The sequence below is a fragment of the Muntiacus reevesi genome, chromosome 7 (genome assembly GCF_963930625.1).
Source record: "Muntiacus reevesi chromosome 7, mMunRee1.1, whole genome shotgun sequence".
NCBI classification, from domain to species: Eukaryota; Metazoa; Chordata; class Mammalia; order Artiodactyla; family Cervidae; genus Muntiacus; species Muntiacus reevesi.
This window is the reverse complement of record NC_089255.1, coordinates 51,002,350-51,020,930: the sequence shown is the minus strand read 5'-3', so window position 1 is coordinate 51,020,930 and position 18,581 is coordinate 51,002,350. Positions and strand designations below refer to the sequence as shown.

The 18,581-nt window shown below is 49.7% G+C and overlaps 1 protein-coding gene and 1 long non-coding RNA gene across 4 annotated transcripts in view; one reads left to right on the top strand and one right to left on the bottom strand.

Moving 5' to 3' along the window:
- CGNL1 (cingulin like 1) overlaps positions 1 to 17,766 on the top strand; it is a 170,804-nt gene extending 153,038 nt beyond the window's left edge. For all 3 annotated transcript variants that reach the window (XM_065940429.1, XM_065940431.1, XM_065940430.1), the window contains exons 14-19: positions 102 to 191; positions 11,011 to 11,094; positions 12,033 to 12,157; positions 13,063 to 13,171; positions 13,552 to 13,715; positions 14,786 to 17,766. In XM_065940429.1, the coding sequence (XP_065796501.1) occupies positions 102 to 191; positions 11,011 to 11,094; positions 12,033 to 12,157; positions 13,063 to 13,171; positions 13,552 to 13,715; positions 14,786 to 14,921 (708 nt within the window). In that variant the 3' untranslated portion in view covers positions 14,922 to 17,766. The remainder of the gene's footprint in view (positions 1 to 101; positions 192 to 11,010; positions 11,095 to 12,032; positions 12,158 to 13,062; positions 13,172 to 13,551; positions 13,716 to 14,785) is intronic.
- On the bottom strand, positions 92 to 10,996 carry LOC136171628 (uncharacterized). Its single transcript, XR_010663897.1, has 3 exons — positions 6,312 to 10,996; positions 5,760 to 5,865; positions 92 to 226 (listed from the first exon to the last, which is right to left on the bottom strand). It is a non-coding gene; the product is annotated as an uncharacterized lncRNA (long non-coding RNA).
- Positions 17,767 to 18,581: the final 815 nt, after the last annotated feature.

Genomic DNA, 18,581 nt, shown 5'->3' with positions numbered 1-18,581 from the left:
CTCTGATGTCCCTGTGGTATTGTGCAAGGCAGGGCAGTCCTTGCTTCTAAAAACTTGGTCAGTGCAAGTTAAGTAGGCTGTGTTTGTGACTTCTTTCTTAGGACAAGGTGTCTCAACTGGAGATGGAGCTGGAAGAAGAAAGAAACAACTCAGATTTGCTGTCCGAGAGGATCACCCGGAGCAGGGAACAGGTACTATTCTGTCACTGAGTGATGTGTGGATCATCCTGCATGGAAAAGGAAATGTGAGAGGTTAACCCTGAGGATTTGACTGGTGGAGGGGGAGAAAGTCCAGGGCTTATGGAAATGATGGAAGATGGGGCTAGCCACTACAAGGGAGGTGAAATATATACCATAAAGTGTGTAGCGTGAACGTTTCCAGAGTGGCTATGGAAAACAATCTCTTAGTCACAACAGGCAAAGTGCTTTTAGAGCTGAGGCTCTAAGAATCATGAGTTCAGCAAGCAATTGTGTGAAATTTGGTGGCTACCACTGTATTAGTGCCATTGGAAGTAAATGATACGGTGCAGTCTGTTCCTTTAAGAACTTTGCCAGCGAGTTAGCAATGCATACATTCATATGTATGTGAGGCGTTCATAGCACAGTAACAGTGCCATGCAAGTGACTGATTTTTGCAGTTTTTAATCGGCAGGAGTTGCATTGATACCTGATCCTTACAGGAACACTGGGAGGCAGCCAGGGACAGTTCACACTTTCCTCACACTGTAGACAATGGAACTGATTTTCCAAACTACACTTGGTATGATCCCAAGGTTTTTGGGTTTTGTTTCCATTTTTTTAATTAAGGTTCAGAGTGCCTCAATCACATCCTGGGGATGGGGTGTCACATCACTAGGAAGTGGTAGGTCTAGGAGTGTGTCATCCCATCTTGATTTGTTGTTGTTGGTCAGTCTCTCAGTCGTGTCCAACTCTCTGCGACCCCCTGGACTGTAGCATGCCAGGCTCCTCTGTCCTCCACTGTCTTCTGAAGTTTGCTCAGATTCATGTCACCAGGCACTTAAAACAGCCTTGCAGCCCCCAAATATCAGACAGACTGAACCAGAGGTGGTTCAGCTGGTGGTCCAACCCTAAGGAAGCTCCTCACTCAGGTCCCTCCTCTCTTTCCTCCCAATATGGTTCATGGAGAATGGAACTGCTCTCTGTGATCTGGTCAAAGTTGAAAGTATTTTCCCTGAGCTGAGAACATAAAGCAAGCCTGGGGAGGACATAGAGGGAACCTACTTGTTTTATGGGAAAGAGTCCCTGTCCAGTCTCCTGCACTGACCTCGTGTAGCTGTAAGGAAGCCCTAGCCTCTCTGAGCGCAGCCTCTAAGGTCTAGACAAATGAGACTTGTTTGTCTAGGAGATTTTTGAAGTCTTTTCTGAATTCTGACATTGAAATGCCGTGAGAGGATTTTATAATATTAAGTATCTGAGTCACCCTTTAACTCTTTTCTTCTCTCTGTTGGTCTGTGTTTATGTCCCTGTAAAGATGGGTTTCACAAATGTCTCTAGTCTTTTTGCAATATTTGTTCTATTTTCCTTGTCATTTTTCTTTGTTCTCACTGTCCTCTCTAGGGGAGGGAGCATAAAGCGAGGTGTCTGTTAAAGTGGAGAAACTGAGCATTGTGTTCAAACTGATGTAGGAATTACTGAAACAATAAAATGAACTCCTGAGAGAAGTGAGGTCTCCTGATGGGAGTTCTCTCCTGGCCTATGTTGCCTTTGGATTTGTGAGGAAAGGTAGAGAATGGGTTGATCAAAGATACCTGCCTTACAGGAGAGCATTACTTCTCTCTCAGAGTCAAGGTAAGAATCTGAGGCTTGCTTCTTGCCTCTTAAAGGTCCAAGGAAGGGCTCTGGGTATAGATGAGGGGGCCTTGATTCTGATACCATTTCATTCCACTTAGGTTAAATTCTAGGGATGTGCTGGTGCCTTCCTGCCAGAATTAGAGAAATGGGAAACTTGTAAACCTAAGACCTCTTCTCCTCCACCCCCTCAAATGCAGCTCTGTGACAGCTCCTTCACAGGAAGAGTCCTCTAAAGAACAGGAAATGGTGCCTGTCTGTTGTCTCCAGCCTGACTTAGAGCATTGTCTCTGGATGCTCCGCAACAACCCTGAAACAGGAAGGTCTGGGGAACTTTGTTTTGGATCTTGGTCTCTTGTTAAGAAGTCAAAGATTGAACTTCTTCCCTCTACTTAATCTCTGCCTGTGCACAAGCGCCTCTTCTAAATCTTTGCTTCCTCTGAACATCTCCCGTTATTTTTCCTCATCTTAGTTATAGGGCTTAAGTGGAAAAGCTAGAAAGAGATTTTCCCAGCAATTATAGTGAGTGGCCTACCCCGTTTATGTTGTGGCTATCTGAGCATGGTTGGTGAAGAGTTTCCAGACATAGAGCATTTCAGAAGGGAGTGAGTTTATTAAGAACAAAGAGCAGAGATAATAAGGGTGCTGCAAGCACAGTGGGCCAACTCCTAACAGGCCAGGGAGGGTTGACATGATGCTGTTAGAACAGTGAAGCCAGTGTATATAGCCTCAAGACAGAGAATTCCTGCTGGGAGGGTGGTATTAGGTGTTGGTTAAGGTGCCACAGGGTGAGTACTAGGGTGAGCGTTTTTGCCTAATTTAGGGTCAGGAAGCCTGCTGGTGATGATCTGGAGGCTTTTGGCAATGGTTACAGGTGGGCGAGGTCAGGTTCACAGGTGGCCTTGGTTCTGGGCTCTGCTTCTGTGGCCTTGGGGCAGGACTCCAGAATTTGCAGAATCTTTGATCTGACAATGACCTCCCAGGTTCATTTCCCCAGACTTCCTGTGTAATAGACAGAGAGGCAAGGCTGGAGTTACCTGTGAGCTAGCTAAGGCACATGGCTGACTCTCAAGGCAGAGTTCTGTCTAGCAGTGTGGGCAGAATGGGATGGACACCCACTGTGTGCATAGCCCTGAGGTCAGGCTCCAGGGTTATTGAGAGTGGTCTCTATTCTTGAGGTGCTGGGGTTTGAGGAGGAGAGGCATGCCTAAACAATGGAAAATCGTCAAGAAAAAGCAGCAGATAACTATATGCCAAGGGAAGGGGTCAGGCAGCTAAGGAGGGAAAGACCATCATAGCACGGGTGACTGTGGGAGTTCTTAGAGGAAGGCTGCCCAAGACCTGGCTTTGAAGATAGGGTAGGTTTTGAACAAACTACCGAAGGAATGGGAGATGAATCCTAGATAGAATGGAGTGGATGAATAAAGATTCAGTGGTAGGATCTGTTTTGAAGGGCATCAAATGGACTGCTGTGTTTGCTTAGGTTTCCGGTTTCCTTAAGGCAGTAACAGGAGAGGCAAGGTGAAGGGTTTGAAAGGATTGTATATCCTGAAGGCAGAGGGGAGCCTTGGAAGGTTGTTGAGCAGAACAGTGAAGCACATACCGTGTGCTCCAAGCAGATGCAAGGGTGGGCAGGAGCCCAGGAACCTGAATGAAGAAGCCTCAACTGGGCTGTTCCCAGGGACGGAGGACAGGAACGGTGGCTGTGAGACCAAACATTCTGTCCTTCTCCTCTTTTTGTTTCCAGTTTCTCATGCTTACATCTGATGCTCAGTAAATGCTGGCAACATTATTTGTAAGTTCCCAGGCCTTCTGAAGCCTTCCTTTTCAATATGTGCTCAGGATATTCTTAAAGTTGAAGGAAATTTGAATACAATAGTGGGTGCTTTACTTGGTTTTGGTCTGTTTAAATCCAGAAAAATCTCTCTTCCTCTCCTTCCTCCAAAACCTTGTTTCTGTTTATGACATTTTCCGTCCTGACTGAGGGTTCCTCGGGTTCTGGGCACTGAGCCTGGGACTTGCATGCTTTCTCTTGTTTTAGGGCTTACAAGGTTAAGTGACTGCATACGGACTCGAGACCTTTACAAAGGTGTGGAGCCATGACTTGATTTCAAAGCCCACTGCCTCCCACTGTTGCCATCATCCTGGCAGTGGGTGGGTGAGGGTGGTATAGAAACACCCCAAATGTTTGGGTCTCTATTCCCAAGTGAAAAGTAACGCCACGCTGTCTCTTAATATGAGAGGATTTATGTTCACCTGCTCCTCTCCTGACTCTCCTGTGTCCAGGAATGAGATGGCCCAGCTTGGTGTTTTAAAGATGACCCAGAGGCTGATGTTCTGACTCCTCAGGCACTGCTGTGTGACTACTGGTGGCTGAGTGCATACAGTTAACAGTAGAGCTGGGCCTAGATAGAAAGGTGTTCTCTAGGCCTTGGAGGCCAAGATAACCCAGCCTAGTGGAAAGAGCATTTGTTCAGCCCAGGTGGCCAGCAGGCAAGGGGAAGAGTACCAGCTTGAGGGCTGCCCTTTTGCCTTGGCAACTGCAGGATAAATCCTGGTAGATAAAGGAGTGGGCTTCTGCAGTCATGTTTGGGAACTGCTCCTGAGTGGCCAGCTCACACCTGCTCCTCTGTCTGCACCAGGGGGGTGCAGTCATTGGAATATGGGCCTGGGAAATACGGCCCCTTTGCAGTCAGCGAGTGAAAGGTCAAAATGGGGTTTCTTTCTTTCTTTTTTCCTTTAATTAAAATGATCCCAGTCTCAGAACTGCCTCCTATTGTAGAGGCTGCTCAAAAGCCCACCGTGTGCAGTTGCTTAATAATAATTTTCCTTTCTTGTGACTGAGTATCATTTTAGTACTAGGTAAGAGTGTGTGCGCACCAAGCCCTTTACAGCCCAAAGGTAAACACAGGTGATGGGGTTAAATATTATTATTAGCCATCACAAATGTCTCTGGCTTTTCATTAACCCAGAAGGCAGCTGCTTCTAATCCTGAGAGCTGGCTCAGGTCACGAGTGCCTTTGACACCGACCCATTGGAATCTGACACTGTTACTTCCGACCAACGTGCTCAGGGTTTAGCTTTCTTCCAGTCCAGCTGTGATAAACTGCTGCCTTCAGCTCCTGTTCTGTTTTTTATTTCACTGGAAAGTTTTTGTTCAGTGTATTTAATATGATTGAAGGGTAGACAGCACGTAAAACGCTAAGCTTATATAGAGAAGTGTTTTCCCAGCCTCTGATTCACTTCTCTGCTCCAAAGGAGGAAGCAGGCTAAGCCAGAGGCCATCTCTCTCTCTGTCTCTTCTCTCTAATTGTTGCCAGTGTGGATTTGGGGCTTACCCAGTGATTTAGTAGTAAAGAATCTGCCTGCAATGCAGGAGAGGCGAGTTTGATCCCTGGATCGGGAAGTTCCCCTGGAGAAGGGAATAGCAACCCACTCCAGTATTGTTGCCTGAAAAATTCCATGGACAGAGGAACCTGGTGGGCTACAGTCCATGGGGCTGCAAAGAGTTGGACTGAGCGCAGAGCAGTGTGGGTTCAGGGTAGGAAGGATCTGATTTAGAATATTCAGGAGTCACAGGTCCTGTCCTGGTGATCACTGTAGTGAGGAGCACGGCCAAAACACTTGTGGTTTATGGTGAAACCTGTCCTTGGGAGTGTTGTCTGTAACATCACGAGGTGTTCCTTGTGTAACGCTCTGCGTGGTATGTTTATTTTAGCGTTCAGTGTCTGGTGCTTCTTTTTGAAGAACTGAAGGAAGCCTATCATGTTTGCCAAAAGCCTTGATTTCTAAAAGATGGAAGGAAAATTGACTGTGTGGTGACAGTAACTGGTTTACAGCCTCAAATCTGTTCCTTCCTACTCTTCACTCTGATTTATTTTGCACTTTTATTTGAATAGCCATCTTTTGAGGTGATGTCGCGGAGTCTGGATAATAGCTGTTTTGTTTTACCTTCAGAGAGTCACATTTGCCTGGGGCGCTCCAGGGAGGTCTTGACCTATGGGGAACCTCCAGGATGCTGGTTCCTGAGTGCCTGTCTGTACCAGGAGGCCGTTTCCTGCAGAGTTCAGAATTTCCAGTCAGTAGCACTGAGGGAGCAAGACGTTGGCCAGTGGCTGCTGCTTGAAGTTGTGGGATTTGTCCTGAAGTTCAGCCTGGGCCTGTGCCGTGGATCCCTCAGCAATCTCTCAATCCCTCTTCGGCGCTTTACCTCACGCTGCATGAGGTGCTTCTTCCTTTTAGGCTCCGAAGGACCCCACCTCACCCCCCGAACTCTTCCCCCTTTTAGATTTTGTCCTTCACTGAGGGACCTGGTCCTGCAGGCTTTCAACCCAAAACTCCCACCTGGGAAATGGGGGTGGTAACGTCTGCATTTGAGGTCAGGGACTGTCTTTTTGTCATGATGTCCAGCTGAATGAGCAGATGAACCCATCCCATCATTCCAAGACCACCCCACCACCAGCTCACAACCATGTGTGTTCACAGACACACCTTCCCTCTCACCTTGATAAAGTGAATCTTTTCTGGGGACACTCCCAAAGGACTGGAGAGATGGGCTGGCTTCTGGAGCCAAAGGATGGAGATGGAGCCTGAGCCACCCAGCACCCCACAGTGGAGTGGGGGCCCCAAACGTGCATTCAGGATAGCAGAGGCCAGCTCCAAGGGCCTTACAGGCCGTCTTGTTCAGCTTCTGTGGTTAGAAATGTGGAGTCCACATCCCAGAGGTGAAACAACCAAGGTCACATGTAGGTGGATACAGAGCCAGGAGAGAAGCTGGGCCACTGTAGCCTGTCTGTGTAATCGCTTCCCACTGCAGTGAAAGTTTAACCGTGTCCTCACTGAGGTCCTGGCCTCTGCCCAGCAGGCGTGAGCAGAACAGGCTCCCCCAGGAGGCACATTGCGGTCCCGTGGCCCAGCCGTGCTGACGACCTCCGCGGCGGTGTTGGCTGGTTCACAGCCTTGCTGGGGGGCAGGGGTGCTGTGAGGCTGCATCCATTACCTGCGGACGTGGTGCTCTGAGAGCAGTGACAGGAGTCTCCGGGCATTCTCACAGCATGTGATTCCCGAGGGCCCCAGGGCCAGGCATGGGTTGTGGGTCCAAGGGAGGAGTCTACATGCACTGACTACTGACCTATGCACGGCTGGCATTTTTCCCCTGCTGCATTCAAGGATACCCTAAGGAGACCAAGTGCCTCCGGGGCCTTGGTTTTATATGAAAGCTGTGTCTAAACCCTAAGTCTGCTTGAAGCCTTTTCACTGTGTTAGTCCAGAGAGCCTGAGCAGGTGTGAGTAGGCGCCACCTGGGTTCTTGCCCTGCTCCTTCTGTTACGTGGATGATGGCAGTGGACCTCAGCGTTCTCTGCTGTAAAGTTCTGAACCCCTGTGACTTAGAAGCCTGCCAGTCAAAAAAATGCAAAAAAGGTGAACTTGTGGACCCTGTGGGCAGGGTCCCAGTTTCCTGCGGTGGTACGAGCGCTCCACTCCCCAGTCCTGCCCGTCACCAGCCTCCTCCTTTCTTACCGCTCCGTCACCCGCTCTGGGCCAGCCGCACCACTCTGCTTGTCGTTTCCTGCATGCTCCATGGTCGGGACAGAGGGAGCTGCAAGCCCAGCCTGCCGTGGTGGCACCTCCCCTCATTATTCCCGGGACCCCCTGGTCTTGCCCTCCTGGTGGATGGCAGAGAAGGGGTGTCCTTATCACTAGGGTGTTTGTTTAGGAGGTGAAAATCCAAGTCAAAGTCAGGCAGAGTGGAGCTGTTACAGATGCTCCCCAGCCCTCTGGGGACTCCTGTGTGCACACCTCTTACCTGGGCCAGCCTTAAGAAGGGAAGTATGAAAGTGTCAGTCGCTCAGTCATGGTCGATTCCTTGTGATCCCATCCCACCAGGCTCCTCTGTCCATGAATTTTCCAGGCAGGAATACTGGAGTGGGTTGCATTTTTTTCTCCAGGGGATCTTCCCAACCCAGGGATCAAACCTGTGTCTCCTGCATTAACAGGTAAATTCTTTACTGCTGAGTCACCAGAGAAACCCTAAGAAGGAACAGTTCAGTCGCTCAGTCGTGTCCGACTCTTTGCAACCCCATGGACTGCAGCATGTCAGGCTTCCCTGTTCATCACCAACTCCTGGAGCTTGCTTAAATTCATGTCCATTGAGTCAGTGATGCCATCCAACCATCTCATCCTCTATCGTCCCCTTCTCCTCCCACCTTCAATTTTTCGCAGCATCAGGGTCTTTTCCAATGAGTCAGTTCTTTGCATCAGGTGGCCAAAGTATTGGAGTTTCAGCTTCAGCATCAGTCCTTCCAATGAACACCCAGGACTGATCTCGTTTCAGATGGACTGGTTGAATCTCCTTGCAGTCCAAGGGACTCTCAAGAGTCTTCTCCAACACCACAGTTCAAAAGCGTCAGTTCTTGGGCGCTCAGCTTTCTTTATGGTCCAACTCTCACATCCATACGTTACTACTGGAAAAACCATAGCTTTGACTAGATGGACCTTTGTTGGCAAAGTAATGTGTCTGCTTTTTAATATGCTGTCTAGGTTGGCCATAACTTTTCTTGCAAGGAGCAAGCATCTTTTAATTTCATGGCTGCAGTCACCATCTGCAGTGATTTTGGAACCTGAAAAAATAGTCTGTCACTGTTTCTACTGTTTCCCCATCTATTTGCCATGAAGTGATGGAACCAGATGTCATGATCTTAGTTTTCTGAATGTTGAGTTTTAAGCCACCTTTTTCACTCTTCTCTTTCACTTTCATCAAGAGGCTCTTTAGTTCTTTGCTTTCTGCCATAGGCTGGTGTCATCTGCATATCTGATATTTCTCCTGGCAATCTTGATTCCAGCTTGTGCTTCATCCAGCCCAGCATTTCACATGATGTACTCTGAATATAAGTTAAATAAGCAGAGTGACAGTATACAGTCTTGATGTACAACTTTCCTGATTTGGAACCAGTCTGTTGTCCATTTTTAACTGTTGCTTCTTGACCTGCATACAGATTTCTCAGGAGGCAGGTCAGGTGGTCTGGTATTCCTACCTTTTAAAGGATTTTCCACAGTTTGTTGTGATCCACACAGTCAAAAGCCTTGGTGTAGTCAGTAAAGCAGAAGCAGATGTTTTTCTTGAACCCTCTTGCTTTTTTGATGATCCAACAGATGTTGCCAATTTGATCTCTAGTTCCTCTGCCTTTTCTAAGTCCAGCTTGAACATCTGGATGTTCACGGTTCACGTACTGTTGAAGCCTGGCTTGGAGGATTTTGAGTGTTACTTTGCTAGCGTGTGAGATGAGTGTAATTGTGCGGTAGTTTGAACATTCTTTGGCATTGCCCTTCTTTGGGATTAATATGAAAACAGACATTTTCCAGTCCTGTGGCCACTGCTGAGTTTTCCAAATTTGCTGGCACATTGAGTGCAGCACTTTCACAGCATCATCTTTTAGGATTTGAAATAACCCAACTGGAATTACATCACCTCCACTGGTTTGTTCTTAGTGATGCTTCCCAAGGCCCACTTGATTTTGCATTCCAGGATGTCTGGCTTTAGGTGAGTGATCACACCATCGTGATTATCTGGGTCATGATCTTTTTTGTAGAATTCTTCTGTGTATTCTTGCCACCTCTTCTTAATATCTTCTGCTTCTGTTAGGTCCATACCATTTCTGTCCTTTATTGTGCCCATCTTTGCATGAAACGTTCCCTTTGTATTTCTGATTTTCTTGAAGAGATCTCTAGTCTTTCTATTGTTTTCCTTTATTTCTTTGCGTTGATCACCGGGGAAGGCTTTCTTATTTCTCCTTGCTATTCTTTGGAACTGCATTCAAGTAGGTATATCTTTCCTTTTCTCCTTTGCCTTGAACCTAAAGGCAAAGAAGGAGCAGACAGTTTTATTTTCCTGGCTCACTTTCTTAGTTCTCTGGGCTTCTCTATTCTGCCCTCTGCTGGACGGTCCTGGGAACAGGCTCTGGGGCCTCTGCCTCTGAAGAGCGCTTTCCACTGTTGCTGAAGGCACTCTGGGGGTGGGGCATGGAGGTGCCACAGGCAGGCGATGGGATTTCTTTCCAGATGCTGCTCAGCAAGGCTCATTTCCTATTAATATAGGAGAAATCCTCGGGAAGGCTTAGCCTTTGCCAGGGCACCTGGAGTGTTCTTGCTGACCTCTGATCCTGGCGTAAGAAGGGAGAAATCTTGCAGTGTCTGAGACATGCAGGCTATGGAAGCCTCTGCCGAAGCTTGAACTTGTAACGCAGCAGTCAGGAGCTCAGGGGAGTCCTGGCTCCCCGTTACTGGTTGTATTGATCCCTGACAAGCTGGGTGACTGACTCACCCCACTTTGCCTGGGATTCCCCGTTTTAGCATTCAAAGTCACATGTCCTGAGCATATCCTCAGTCCTGGGCACGCTGGGGCAGTTGGTTACCATCCAGGCTGGTTAGCTTCTCCAAGCCCTGATGTCCTAAGCAGAGATGCTAGTATGTAGTCGTCAGGTTGTGGCGAGAATGTCACAGGATAAGTGCGCGTGGAGGGCTGAGCAGGGGTGGCAGCTCTCAAGGGCTGCTGTAACCAAGTACCATAAAGTAGGTGGCCTGGAACAACAAAAATGTATTGTCTCAAGTTCTGGAGGCCAGAAGTCTGAGGCCATATTCCCCCCGGACCGTAGGAGAGCGCTGCCTTTCTTCTGGTAGTTTGTTGATGGTCTTTGGTGCTCCTTGACTTGTAGACGCCTCACTCCCATCCTCTGTCTTCACGTGGCATTCTCCCTGTGTCTCTGTCTTACCTCTGTGCATGTCTGTCTCTGCATTCAAATTTCCCCTTTTAACCAGGACATGGGTTTTACTTGATTAGAGTTCGCCCTAATGACCTCAGTTTTTAACTTGATTACTTCTGTGAAGATCCTACTTCTGACTAAGGTCGCATCTGAGGTTCTTGGGGTTAGGACTTTAATATATCTTTTTGGAGGGGACACAGTTCAACCCATAATGGCAGGGTTAACTGTAACTATTATTGTTATTTGTATCATTATCATTGCAATCATTGAGAACTCAAGAATATCTAAGAAACAGCTCCAGTATTCAAGAGGAGAAGACAGGGGACCCCTGTCACGAAAAAGAGCTGACCTGGTTGTTGGAATTCATACCTGGGAACCATTTTAGCACAGAGGCTATAGGAACCACCCTGCTGACCTCTGGGCTTTTGCTCTCTGTGGTGTAGATGGAGCAGATGCGGAACGAACTACTTCAGGAGCGAGCCTTGAAGCAAGACTTGGAGTGTGACAAGATTTCTCTGGAGAGACAGGTGAGGGCAGCTGGCCCCATGAGCCCCCCGACCCTCCTCGTGGCTTTAGACTAGAGCCCTGTGGTTGAACCTTCTTTGCACAGCACGCCCAAGAACTCTGGAGCATAATTCATCTGAGAGGTAGAGATTTTTCTAAGGCCTTTTCCAGAAAGGTTATGCCCAGTAATTTTAAATGTGCTTGTAAGTTTAACAACTACAGAGAAGTAGAATTGCAAGTGTTGTTTTCTAGATCCTAAAGAAGGCTAAATTCAAGTGAAAAGAGTAAAATAAAGTGTTGAGACTTCTCTGGCAGTCCAGTGGCTGAGATGCCTCACTCCCAATGCAAGGGCCCCAAGTTTGATCCCTGGTTAGGGAACTAGATCCCGTATGCTGGAACTAAGAGTTTGCATGCCACAACTAAAGATCAAAGATCCTGCGTGTTGCAACTAAACTAAGACCTGTCACAGCCAAATAAATTTTAAAAGTCAAAAAACAAAAACCAGTATCTTTTTGTTTTTTGTCCAGAAAACAAAAACCAAGTCCAATGCATGTGTTGGTAACAAATCTTACTTGAATCATTGTATCTTTAACCTGCCATTAATGTACGTTCTTCACTGACTATGACATGATATTTCTGAAGGAGCCGATTTCTCCCGTCCCACACCAATAGGTTTATAAAAGGCCAAGGTCAGGTTCATTTGTCTGTTACCCAGGAGTCTTAGGACATGCCAGAGATTTCACTCAGGCTTATAAGGAATGTGGTAGAATCTCTTCTTTTGGCTTGTCAGGACCCGAGTGCAAATCTTTTTCCTGGAAACATCCCCAGGTCTCCCAGCAGCACCCATCTGAAGGTGGAAAGCAGGCTTGTCCCAGTCACTGACCACACACTGGCCCTCCCTCTGCTCTGCACAGAGGGTGTGGTAGACACAGCCCCTCATGGTCTCCCTGTCTGATTCCAGAACAAGGACTTAAAGAGCCGGATTATCCACCTGGAAGGTTCCTACAGGTCCAGCAAAGAGGGCCTGGTGGTGCAGATGGAGGCCAGGATCGCAGAGCTGGAGGACCGTCTGGAGAGCGAGGAGAGGTGAGCCGGCTCCAGCCCTGGTGCACAGGCCCTGCTGGGCGCTGGGCATCACATTATGGAGTGCTTTTACCCCTGTATCTCTGCCCATCCTCCTAACCTGTGAGGAAGGCAGGGCAAGTACAGCCTTGTTGGAAAATAGTTTCCATTTTGTAGATGAGAAAATTGAGGCCCACCGAGTAGGTAACTTGAGGAAGGTAGCGTGAAAGGATATTGTTGCAGCAGGACTAAGACTTGGGACTCTCATTGCTCAACTCAGAGTTGTTCCTTTCTCTACACCTTAAATAGGGTAGGCTGCCTCATGAGTTAATGAGTTTGAGCTGAATTAGATGAGAAGGGGCTGACTGTGCTCTAGGGGCTGGCTGTGTTCAAGCAGGGGCTGAGTGGCCATCTGTCAGAGATGGACACAGGGGTGGGAGGGCCACAGGAATGACCATACCCTCTCCTGCACCATGCTTATCTGCAGCTTGTCCTTAGACCACGGCCCAAGGGCCAGCTCCTCAATTCTTACTGATGGCCCCTCACCTTCCTAGAAGTTGTGTGTGTGTGTGTGTGTGTAGAGCACTTTACATTATCCATCTTCAGGGAGACTTTAGGGACTAGGTCAGGGCAGTAAGCCCTAAGTACTGACAGCCTAGCAGTCTGTGAGCCTCTGCCTTACCAAGTGACGCCTGGGACTGGGAGAAGTCAGGGCAGGTCTGCCCCCAGCTCAGCCTCCTCCTGGCTCTGCAGCCTCAGGCAAAGTCACCCCCTTCTCAGAGCCCCTGTTTCCTCATCTGTCCATTGAGTAGCGCTTTCCTCCTGTACAGTTGTGAGTCTCCCTGACCCTAAGCCCGCGTATACCAGGCCGCCTGGGGCTGGCTACCTGTGGGACTGGGACGAGACTGTCTTCTGTTCTGTCCTCCCAGGGACCGGGCCAGCCTCCAACTGAGCAACCGCCGGCTGGAGCGGAAGGTGAAGGAGCTGGTGATGCAGGTGGACGACGAGCACCTGTCGCTGACTGATCAAAAGGACCAGGTGGGGGACCCTCTGCGAGTTCTTTTGAGATTTAGTGTGGGCTGGGGGAGCCAGACGGAGGGGAGGGCTCGGAGGATGGACAAGCAGTGAAGTTGAGTGGACCGAGTCTTCTCTTTCCACTCTACCCCTTACGGCATGGAATGGGGCCTTTAGAGTCCGCTTCAGCAAACTTTAGACCCTGAACTTGGCTTTGAAAAAGTGGGATTTTCTGTCCTAGAGTCTTACCTCCACTTTCGCATGAGTCCTGTTTCCCACTTTACCGTATCTTGTTGCTTGGAGAGAAGGGGTCTGGACCACTGGCCTTTTCTTGCTGGGCTGGGCGACCCGCCAGCTCACAGCCTGCCCCCCCCCTACTCTGCCCCCCACCCCCACCCCTGCAGTTGAGCTTGCGCTTGAAGGCAATGAAGCGACAGGTGGAGGAGGCCGAGGAGGAAATCGACAGGCTGGAAAGTTCTAAGAAGAAGCTGCAGAGGGAGCTGGAGGAGCAGATGGACGTGAATGAGCAGCTGCAGGGCCAGCTCAACTCCATGAAGAAGGACTTAAGGTGGGCACAGGGTCAGCGCCCCCAGGGGCTGTGGCAGCCCTGACGTTGGAGGGGAGCACGATGCTTTCAGAGCCTCTCGTGTTGTCTCCAGCCACTGTGGCCACTTTGGGGTCATCCCGTCCTAGAGATGACAGTGGCTGTATCTACTCCATTCACCCCATGTGCTCAGTAGGTATCTCATGTGTCATCCTCATACCATTGCCTGGTGTTCTCAGGACAGGTATTGTCCCTGTCATCCGAAAGGGGAAACTGAGGCTCGGGGCAGGTCAGACTGGCTCACACCACCCTGTAGAGAGGAGTTCCTGGGCCAGCCCATAGGTTCCCTGGATTAGGGAGAAAGGAGATGAAGTTGTGGGTTCCTGTTCTCAAGAGGACTAGGATATCCCAAGCCTGGTTTCTGGAAAGAGTTGCTCTTACAAGCTCCCTGGGCACAGCAAAATGATAGGAGATTAATGGGGGTTGGGGGGACATTGCTTTCCTTGCCTCATTGTCACTGCTTAGGGCATTGGAGTGAGGGGTGGGTTTATGTTCATCCTTGTTCATAAAGCTGGGCTTTTCCTGGAGGCTGATGGTGACCGGAGGCTTCTTGCCAGCTGCCCAGGCACTTCTCTCATAAATGCACTGAAGAGCCTATTGAGAATCCTGTAAACACGGCACGTCTGTCTATCAAGAATCCAGCCCCAGATGGGCATTAGGAGGCAATATATAAGGGGGCACCAAAAATCTTAATCAAAATGCAGTATTAGAAAAATTAGTGCAAACCACCCATGGTGCACAGGATGATAAGATTTCACATTAAGATGGAATTTACGCAGGACCCTGCCAAGCCAGGAGGGAGCTTGAGGCAGGAGGGAAAGTCAGGACCACTGACCTTGACTCAGCCCCGCCCCGCTCTCTGTCGGCAGCAGCCTCGCATGCTGCCAGGTGGGCAGTTTGCTCCCTGCTGCTGGAGAGACAGGCACCTTGTCCACTCCCTGGGGTGGAGAGACAGGCACCTTGGACCCCTGCATCTCTAGAGAGGAAGTGAGCCTCAGTCCAGGGCCAGGAAACATGCCCCCATTGTCTTACAGACTTAAGAAGCTGCCAAGCAAAGTGCTGGATGACGTGGATGACGACGACGACCTCAGCACGGATGGGGGGAGCCTCTATGAAGCGCCGCTGAGCTACACCTTCCCCAAGGACAGCACCGTCGTCAGCCAGATCTGAGCCCACTTCCAGGGGCCACAGTGGGAGGCGTGAGAGGGAGCGCCATCGCCTCCTTTTCGCAGACCAGGCGTCTCCTCTTGACGTCACGTCCTCCTGGGATCTCTGTGGTAGCACAGCTCTGGTGGCGTGGGCAGCAGCTCTTGCAGGGTACGTGTTGAGATGCCCACGGCCACGTGGCAGGATGGAGCCCCCTTCTGCACAGCTGTCTGCCGCGCCATCTGCATTGCTGCTCCTCCCCCACGTTCCCCTGTCAAGAGAAAGGATCCAAAGGCTGGTTCCTATTCAGTAGCCCTGGTGTGGGGGAGGGGATGATGTGTAGACTGTATATATTTTAAAAAATCAAACCTTCTCCTAGACTGCTGCTGTTCCATTTTGGAATGTTGCAGAGGCTTCACGGGGTGGCTTGTTTGTAAAGTTCACATGTGTCTATTGAGTATTATTTTTAAAAATACAAAGCTACTAGATTTTTAAATATTACGGCGCCAGAGGCAAGAAGGAGAAGGTAGAATAAAGACCACTCTGGACCTTGGAGTTGGAAAAAGGAATTGTTGAGGGGATGAGGGACAGTTAATCCTGAAAAAAGAAGTTCAGGTGGTTTTAGTGAAGAACTCCCTGAAGGAAGGAGGGGAGGGTAAGTCTGAGGTCACTTATATCTATGGTCCTTGGTTGCATATTTTATCTAGAATTTTGTTATGATTTCTGAACCACATTGAGTCGATTCTGGTCACTAATTGCCATTTCTTTTGTGCAGGTAGAGTGGGGAGACTTGTTTGTAAGGTTTTTCCACAAATGATGTGGTTTCTGGAGGCTGGAGCCTTCCTGTCATTTCTTATTGGTTCCTTCCTTCCCCTTCCCAGAGCAGGTCTGCAATCTATACTCTTGGGGCCCCTGGACCAGTTGTTGGTGGGTGGGCACTGGGGGGGTTTGGGGAGCAGGTTCATGGACTTAGACTTGAGGAAGAGGCAGGTGATGGGGAAGTAGGGGAGATGAGCAGGTGTGTGGGGGTGTAGGTAGGAAGGAGGAGGAGGAGTTCTTGAAAGCTGGGGGATGTGTAGAGAAGAGGCGGGTTGAGCAGGTTCCCAGGTTTATGTCAGGAGAGGGAGAGAAGCAGCAGAAGTCAGAGAAATGTCTGTACAAACTGGAAGAATTCTTCTCACTTCTGGGACGAGGGATAGGGGCCAACTGAGGCAGAAGTACCTGGGACTGGGTGAGGTCTGGGCAAGGCCAGGTCCCTGGGATGGAATTTTAGGGAGGCATTGGGAGTCTGCAGGGTATCCAGCACTTCCTCCCAGGCTTCCTGTGGCGGTTCCCAGGCTCACCCAGAGGTCAGGTCCAGTCACAGCTGGTCAGGCCCATGGCCAGGGAGGGAGCCCTGCAAGTTGTATGCGTGTGAGTGTTTGGCTGCCTCACAGTGTCTCGATGCATCCTGAAACATGAGAAGCCTGTGACCCTGACACGCCCTGACAGTTGTCGTTTGGAACAAGGAACCTCAATGCCCTCCCTACCCCAGGTCACAGAGCCCACCCATCAGGATTCAGAATGGTCAACCCCATTCATGGGTGGGTGTCGTCACCCACTGTGGGTGAGGCCCCCAGAGCAGAAGTGTGAAGCCTTCCTCTACCTCTGCTGGGTGGGGTGCCTCTTGCCTCTGCTTACTCATTTGGAGTATGGAGACATGCCTCCCTTTAACCATTCATTCATTTAGCAAATACTTATTGGACATCCATGATACCCCAGCCTCCGGCACTGGGAACACAGCAGGGAATACAGAGGCTCACAATCCCTACCTTCCTGGGGCGCTGTCAGGGGAGAGGGTGACAGACAACAGCCACGCTGATGGACACGGGCAGAGCCTCTCCGAACGCATCCCGGAGCCCCTCCATCCTCTTGGGGACGCAGCAAGCCTGTGGTTGGTGGACTGGCCCGCTGGACCCCGAGCAGGCCTTTGACTCTCACACGTCGTTGAGTTCCCCGCTGCTTCCACCACCATTAGGTATTTGCCAAGAAGCCTGCCCAGCAGTGTTTCACGTCTCATTCCTACGGTTTGGAGATGGAAAAGGTTGGGGCCCAAGAACCTTGGGAGTGCGTCACCTTGCGTCTTGGTTTGTGAGGAAGTTACTGCCTCTAATTCTGGCCAGTTCCTTCCGGTAGCCACAAGGCAGGCTGCAAGAAGCATACTGTCTGTGAAAAGAGAACAGAGTTCACCATTCAGAAGTCCTGCATCTTTACCCTAGAGGTGAGACATTACCCATGTCGACCAACTCGCCCTTCTGCGCTGTAACAGGACTGGCGGTGAGCCGGATGCATACAGTGTGCTGAGCTGGAAGGAACACCAGCCTCGGAGCTGAGATAGATGTCGTCAAGTTTCGGCTCATTTTAGCCCAGTGACCTTAATGGAATGACCTTGAGATAAGCGTGCTTACAGCAACAAACTATGCGGCATGAATTGAGGACCAGGGCTCAAGGTCCTTGCCAACTCTGACGTGCTATTGTTCTTTGATTTTATGTACACATATACGTTTTTTTCTGTTTGTTAAGAACTAACTCTACTCAAGAATATTTCCTTTAGCTAGTTTTAAAAGAAAAAAGAATATTTTATTTAATAAACAAGTATGTGGCCAAATGCTGTGCTGAAGAGACAATCATCTTATAGCTTTATAATTTTTCTTCCTGCTTCTGAGTGTCATCCGACGAGGCCAATAGGCTTATTGTGTTGGGTTTCTGCTTGCGGGTCTGGTTTGATTGCCTTGATTTGTCACATGGAGGAAATTATCTTGGCAGCTGCCTCCTGTAAGTGAACTCCTGGAGAAAGCGAGTTTGCCTTTCAATAAACGATATCACCCAACAGGAATCTTGACTCTCCCGTTATTTCAGCTCCCTTGTTTTCTCCAGATCTTGGCTCCCGGTCTGCCAAGAAACAGCCCAGCTGAATGGCTGGAAAGTCCTCAAGGTAGAGAAACTTGGGGCATTCCAGGCTGGGAGTTGGGTGGGAGGGGGTGAGGGGGGAACACAGAGGATTAAATGTACCCAGATTGTTGTGATGGTCTGAGAAATCCGGACGGCCCATTTCCAGAAAATGGCAAAAGGGAAAGTGTGTTGGTAACTGAGAATGAACAGGCACCCGCTGTCTAGTCCTCGTCCTGAACTGCGGTGGGTTCTCCTGCGATCGCTGTGTGTACATCATCTCATTGGATTAACAGCAGGTTCCATGGTTGCCCTTTTATATGAAACAGAAGTCACTTCTGCGTGCGAGGGACCTACACTGCTTCTCCTCTACTCTCAGAGCTGTGCTCGCCCTGTCCTCTGGAGGCCGAGCCCTGCAGGCCCCGGGGCTCCCCCCGGGGTTCAGCTGGGGGAAGCAAGTGAAGGTCAGTGTTTCTCTACTTGTCACTCCCTCCTCCGTGCTGCGTTGCTGGCTGTGGTGCCTGTTGAGTGGCTATACCTCCTCCAGTTCCCAAAGTGATCAGGGCTGCCCGCTGCCGTTCCTCTGGGCCCTTCAGCAGGCCTGGCAGGTTCTCCGGGCACTGCTTCCCCATGGGGAGTTTCTTCAGTAAACCCTTTGCACCATCACAGCAACTGCTGCTTCCTGCCCAGAGCTGTGCCCACTGCCCCCTTAGCACCCCCCGTGATGCCTGCCCATCAACCTATCCTGAAGCCCTT